This window comes from Galeopterus variegatus, unplaced genomic scaffold, assembly GCF_000696425.1.
Source record: "Galeopterus variegatus unplaced genomic scaffold, G_variegatus-3.0.2 Scaffold4268, whole genome shotgun sequence".
NCBI classification, from domain to species: domain Eukaryota; kingdom Metazoa; phylum Chordata; class Mammalia; order Dermoptera; family Cynocephalidae; genus Galeopterus; species Galeopterus variegatus.
In genome coordinates, this window is record NW_007730379.1 from 93,826 (window position 1) to 100,908 (window position 7,083).

Consider the following 7,083-nt stretch of genomic DNA (forward strand, 5'->3'; position numbering starts at 1 on the left):
GTACCAGTTTGACTTCTAGTCAATAGGATTTGCTGACAGGCTAGATACGGGTTGGGGGGGGGAAAGGATGATTCCAAGGTTCTGAGCTGGAGTAGCTGTCGACATGGAAATGTTTCCTCTTTTCTTTGAATTTAATATTTCTATGAGTTGAGCATTCTAATTTTTCAAAGATATGTTGAAGAACGCAGAATACCAAGGCCAATAATTTAGTCAAGTTAGTATAGAAGTTGAGTTTTTGTTCTGGTACCAGACAGCCTGCATTTGAATACTCCAGTATTCAATCACTAAATGACTTGGGCAAATTACTTTGTTCCTAGTTTCCTCCTCTATAATAGGACCTACTCAAAGGACTTCACATGTGTAAAGCCCTTAGAATAGTGTCTAACAGCTAAGTGCTTAGTTTGTTAGCCATTACTATATTATTGTATATCTTTCAGCCCTTTGCCACTACTTGGGTCTAGGCAAAACTCTCATACATTGCAGAAAACACACCATCTTTACCATTTATCCCTCTTAATTGTGGCAAGTCATACTAGTGATGCATGATGTCACATGAATTAGATCAAAGTTCCTTCTGACAGACATCACTCCAACAGTAATTTGACCTCACTTGTAGTAGAAATAAGCTAGTTAGCTAAATTTGATGTTAACACCTGTGAAGCTTGAGGTGCCCAAGTGTGCCATAACATATGAATTGATAATCAGTACATTATGCTATGCTGCTGACAAGTAAATTCCTATCTGGAGATATTTAAAATAGGATAATGGGTCTGGATGGTTAGCTCAGCTGGTTAGAGCATGGTGCTAACACCACCAAGGTCTGGGGGTTTGAACCCTGTACTGGCCAACCACAAAAAAAAAAAAAAAGATAAAATAGGATAATGAATGCAGTGTTTAGATGACATTCACGGACAGTGAGGTCATTGTATATATAAATTATCATTAAGCACGTGCATAGCATTTTACAGTTTACAAGCACTTTCACATTTGTATCAGCCAGTTTCCAAGATAGCCATAACAATCCTTGCCTTCTGGTATTAATGCACTAGTATAATCTCCCACATTGAAACAGGTTGTTCTGTGCAACCAACAGAATATGGTGGAAGTGACTGTGTGATTTCTGAGGCTATATCATAAAGGCTGCTGTTCTGATTTCCACACTTGGGCCATTTGTTCTGGGGCATGCCAGTCATGTCATGAATTTACTCAGGCAGCCCTGTGGAGATGACTCCTGCCAATTGCCAGCATCAACTTGCTAACCATGTGTGAGTCACATGGTCCAGCCCCATCCAGGCCTTCAGATGACAGTAGCCTCAGGTGGTGTCTGATTGCAACATCATGAGACACTCAAAACTGCCCAGTTAAGCTGCTTCTGAATTCCTGATCCAGAGAAACCATGAGCTATTAAGTGATTATCGGTTTCAGCCACTTAATTTGGGGCTGATTTGTTACAATGAGATAATACACTAATTTGATCCTGTCTTTCATACCGTATAGAACTGGAGAAGAAAACTAAAACTTGGACAAATTAAGCAGTTTGCTGATGGTTACATATCTTCAAGTGCTTAACCCCTAAGTGAAAATACAGGCTATGCAACTTGAAACGTAGCCAGAATTCTATGATTCCGTCCTTCTTGGGAACTCATCCTGTGACAGCAATTCTCACTAACATGCCTTTTTGCCATGCCTGTAACTCACAAATTGTTAGTGACAAGTCTTTTCATTTTGATTTTCATGGCAGCAGTTGTAGTAAAAATTGCCCTCAGATATACATCCACAGTTCCAGGATTAGGATTTGTAACTGCTGGCTCACAGTATTACTCAAACCATTTTTCACTACCTGGACCTACTCTTTCTGAAAGCAAAAAAATGGCCCTGGTTTTCCTTTTACTGAAATGAGAAAGCTAAGGAGAAAAATAAAATAGTGCTAGTTTTAAAGTAATTTTCCCCAATTTTTTTTTTTCTTTTTGTCTTTTTTACTGACCAGTAACGGGATCGCAACCCTTGGTGTCGCGCCCGTACCGAGGACCGGCAACGGGCTCGCAACCCTCGGTGTTGCGCCCGCACCGCGCTCAGCCAGTGAGCGGGAACCGTTCTCCACATGGGATCCAAACCCTCGGCGGGAGCGCCGCCACGCTCCCAAGCGGCGCACTCTCCAGTGCACCACTGGGCCAGCCCCCAAATTTTTTTTAAGTAAATAAAATATGTAATGGTATTACCGCAATTGATGTTAAAAGAAATGATATTACCAGAATCAGAAAGAATCCTGAATTACCAGAAGAGCTTATTGCTAGCATTAAACCCCAACCCCTATCTCACATTTGTGTTGGACAACATTTATGCTAGGCCACAGCACAGAATTTACAAGAGAAGATCTTTTCTCTACAGTGGAGTAGTAGAAAAAAGTAAAAATTAATCCATAGACAATTGGGAAAATATAGAAACATACTCAAAAACAAGTCTATTGCTTATGAGCTACTATTACTATTAGGGATGACTCCTTTAAAGCATGTCTGGAAATCATTAAAGGTATGGAAGAGAATTTATTCAGCTTTGTGAGGCTTTACTTTTACAATATACACACCCTTGACACAAGAAGGCCCTATTAAAATTTCATAAATTGCTTAATAAGTAAATATTTCGGTTGATTTTGTCTTTCAGACATTAAATTTGAGAAAGTTAATAGTTATCAGGATTTACATACGTGATCACAAAACTAAGCAAAATAACAAGACTTTCTTAACATCCCCAAAAGATAATAAATTGCAGTTTCTAGTGAAACATTTGTTCCTAGGCTATATTCATTTTTATCTCTTATTTTCCATTTTATACTTTTCCGCATTTTTTAAAATATAGGTTACAAATAATCTTTTCTGTTATCTCCCCAATCTAAATCCCACAATCAACTGTTTTATCTCGGCTATATTTTTATCATTTAGAGTAGGATATGGCAGGCCAGTAGCACAATGGACAACACGTCTGACTACAGAGGAAGATTCTAGAAGTATACACTTATTAAGCCAGTTATAGTTCAGTAACCTTGTGAATTAAAAAATGTGGGAGAATTCAGAACAAATAATCATTATTTCACTGATCCTCATCCAATTTCAGGAAAATTACATCCTTAAAACAGCAGTTCTGCCTGATAAATTCTTCCCGTGTCTAAACAGAAACAGAAAGAAAAGTAAAATTATGGGAAATATATACTAGTATATTGAACACTGAGTGCTTTTAATAGTTCAACACATTATATTTGATAATCAAGAGTATATTAATATGGGCTGACCAGTTAGCTCAGTTGGTTAGAGCGTGGTGTTATACAACCAGGTCCAGGGTTTGGATCCCCATACTGGCTAGCTGCCTCTCCCCCCCAAAAAGAGTAAATTAATAGGCTAACATTTAAAAATGTATACTTTAATAAGTAGAAAGCATATAAACAATTAGGTAAGCTTGTGGAGAAGCTGACCAAGATACATAAATTAGGAGATACAAGTGTCCATCTAAATTTTCTATATTTCATTTTTTTTTAGTTTATTAAAGTTGTTTAATATACAATTTCTCATTTGTTATTTTGGAAGTCCTTTATCATAAAGTCAATTCTTTTGTTTGATGACAAACTGCAGCTCACAGTGATTATTCTGGACCTCCACGCTGAAAAGGAAAAAAGAAAGGAATAAAGATTAGATGTTAAATTGAAAGAGGAAATGTTTTCATGGCCACTATACACATTTATACAATATTAAGCAAATGATCTTTAGTTTTTAAAAGACAATTTCAGAATTGTCATAGCTTTTAGGCACTTGTATCAATTGATGTAAACAAAATTTCAGATCTGGAAGGGACCAAAGATTGACCTAGATCAGTTGTCCTCAAATTTCTTAGTCTCAGAAGCATTTTAAAACACTCTGAAAAATTAATGAGGATCCCAAAGAGCTTTTTTTCATGTAGTTATATCTATTGATATTTACCATATTATGCTATAATTATAATCATGCACATTTTTTTTTGGCGGCTGGCTGGTATGGGGACCCGAACCCTTGACCTTGGGGTTATAACAATATGCTGTAACCAGCTGACTTAACTGGCCAGCCCTAATCATGCATATTTACTGAGGGCTCCAATTATGGTTTGTTTCTCAGAGTCCTGGCCTACCTGACCATCTCTGTTTTAGTTGTGACCACTCCTTGGCAAAGACAATGGGAAGAACATGTAAATCAGCAAATGAAATTCCAAAAGCCAAAATGTTAAGGTGTTTTGCACAGTCCTGTGATAAAGAGCAACAACATACTTGGATAAATTCAATTTCTTCTTGAGACACAAGTTTCCTTCTGTATTTCTGAGGTAATGATTTCAGTAATTCTGCAGTGTCTGGTGGACCTTGATGCATCAGCAAATCTGGTGATTTACTTCCCTTTGAATGCTGTGAAATTGCAGAATGAGATGGTACCCCTGTTGATCTCAAAGCTTCTGATACTGAATTCTGCAGTGTCTGGTGGACCTTGATGCATCAGCAAATCTGGTGATTTACTTCCCTTAGAATGCTGTGAAATTGCAGAATGAGATGGTACCCCTGTTGATCTCAAAGCTTCTGATACTGAAATTAAAAACAAATGCCCAATTAGAGAAATTATTCAGGTGTCTTGAAATACTATTTTAAGTTATCTACTATTTAATAATCAAGTCATTCTTAATATCTACTCATTCTTCAAATAATACTTGAGGTATTATAATTTTTTTAGTGTTATAATTTCTAAGAGTTAGTGTGGAGTACCAGTGGGCTATATATAATTTCATAATATTCTTTTCAAAACAAATGAAGAAGTAGTTTTAAGTAACCGAATTACTAAAATGAATAAATTTGTAAAATAATGAAATTTCTAGTTAGTGGAGTTCAACCCATTATGGGTGACCTGCATTACTTAAGTTTTTGTCATCGAAGCCCTCAAAGAACAACACACAATGAAGTTTACAGGTAATATCTTACAGTGGGGAATAAGAAAGTTGGTAAATGTAAATGAGAACAGTTTGCTCAATACCTTTGTACTTGTATATCTTAAGTTTTCAACAATTACAATAAGTTAAAAGTGCCCCTATAGAATTTATTAAAGTTTGCCATGAATTAAAGATTAGCATGAAGAGAGGGACAGAGGATCTGGTAAAAAAAAAAAAAGAAAAAAAAAAAAAGAAGGGGTAAGAGAAAAACAGAATCCTTTCAGAATCTCCTATTGATTTATAGTTCAGTTATTTTACAGTTAATAATTGCTAAAGTCTAAGGCAATCCAAGAAACATTCACTGATTGAGTGAATAGATAAAAGAGAGAAAGAAAAGAAGGTTGGCTGGGGGAGAAATATAGGAATGCTTATCATTCCTCACAATCTCTGCAAATGTAAGCATTGCAGAATCTTCTAAAGGATAAAGGAAGAAAGGTAGGACAAAAATTCTTCCATATAAAACTAATATCACTAAAAATTTAGAGACATCTGTTGGTCCACTTGGGTGTGGTTTTAGCATATCCACTGTACACAAATTGTGTGTGTTTGCGCGAGCACGTGCGAGTGTGTGTGGAGTTACTGCAGATGCGCGCCAATGAGACAGAGAGAGAGAGAGAGTTTTGGTGAAGCAGGCAGGTGGGCGTCTGCCTCAGGCGTCCGCCTGGTGCAGCCATGCTTTCTAACCTATGGCTCCAAGGACCTTTTGGCCAGTTACCTAGCTCACAGACCTGCGTGTAAGGGGTCTGGTAACCCAGCCTGGCGTGTGTGGGGTCTGGTGACCCAGCCTGGCATGTGAAGGGTTTGTGACCCAGTTTGGACAATGGGCTTGGAGGTCTGTGAGCTTCAGACCCAGCCCTAGCATTACAATTGGCCCAGTCGGTGCAGGATTACCAGCAGGTAAAAGAGCCCGACAACTGGGGTGGTTGTGTAGCTTTACAATTGGCATCACAAACAGGATTAAGACTGCTACAATTTGCAATGTCGACAGGATTCCAACATTAGCCCTAGCAGAGTGCCACAACATCTAATGTTGAATCACTTACCTTTCTAAAATAAGAGTAATAAAAAGCTAATTTCTACTTGTAGTCTACCTAAGGTACCATTGTGATCTGAGCTACAACAGTCTGATTTAAAAGTGAGAAATATTGTCTATAATAGGATATTCATTTAAAAATATGCATGTATACATTTTTTAAAAATCTAAATAAAGTACAACATACCATTGGGTTTAGGATTGTCTCTTCTGTCAGGGAACCTTATTAATGGAGTATGTGGCTTGACTACCTAAAGGAAAAATAAAATGCATGAAAAAAAACCCTCATTAACTGGAAAAGAAATGATTACTAAACCTCATAAATATATAACCTCTATTAAAATAACTTACTGTTTGACAGCAACTTCAAATTGTACTCTTCCCCAGCCAGGAAAGCTGCCCCTCATTAACTGGAAAAGAAATGATTACTAAACCTCATAAATATATAACCGCTGTTAAAATAACTTACTGTTTGACAGCAACTTCAAATTGTACTCTTCCCCAGCCAGGAAAGCTGATCTACAGATTATTAACTTGTTTATCTGCTATTCGTAACTTTGTACTTTATACATCAGAAGACATTTACTGAACTATCAACTGCCCTTACAAGAACCCAATGAAGGTGATGACATAGATTTTATGTTGTGTGAGGTATAGATCACCCTGCTGATTGTTAAGAGTTGGAAGTTTCCTGACTTGTATCGTGTGTTGCTTTTCTACTATGTTAATACCTAAAAGTTTAGAATAGGATAAAAAGCAATCATATTGAAAATTAGGTAATTAAAAAATACTTTGGGGCTGGCTGATTAACTTACTCGGTTAGAGTGTGGTGCTGATAACACCAAGGTCAAGTGTTCAGACTCCCACACCGGCCAGCCACCCAAAAAAAATGAAACAAAAAAACCCTTTTTCTTTTTTTCTTTTTTTTAAAAGATGACCGGTAAGGGGATCTTAACCCTTGATTTGGTGTTGTCAGCACCACACTCTAACCGAGTAAGTTAATCAGCCAGCCCCAAAGTATTTTTTAATTACCTAATTTTCAATATGATTGCTTTTTA

The 7,083-nt window shown here is 37.1% G+C and overlaps 2 protein-coding genes across 2 annotated transcripts in view; both read right to left on the reverse strand.

Annotated features, from left to right (window-relative positions):
* The window catches only part of CDK7 (cyclin-dependent kinase 7), a 36,030-nt gene extending 31,661 nt beyond the window's left edge, over positions 1 to 4,369 (reverse strand). Inside the window, exon 1 of the mRNA XM_008587178.1 lies at positions 4,289 to 4,369. The gene's annotated coding sequence lies outside the window, so the exon portion shown is untranslated. The remainder of the gene's footprint in view (positions 1 to 4,288) is intronic.
* The window catches only part of MRPS36 (mitochondrial ribosomal protein S36), a 14,395-nt gene continuing 10,705 nt past the window's right edge, over positions 3,394 to 7,083 (reverse strand). Inside the window, exons 2-4 of the mRNA XM_008587177.1 lie at positions 6,213 to 6,276; positions 4,289 to 4,473; positions 3,394 to 3,651 (exon numbers count right to left, since the gene is read on the reverse strand). Coding sequence (XP_008585399.1) covers positions 3,634 to 3,651; positions 4,289 to 4,473; positions 6,213 to 6,276 — 267 coding nt within the window. The 3' untranslated portion in view covers positions 3,394 to 3,633. The remainder of the gene's footprint in view (positions 3,652 to 4,288; positions 4,474 to 6,212; positions 6,277 to 7,083) is intronic.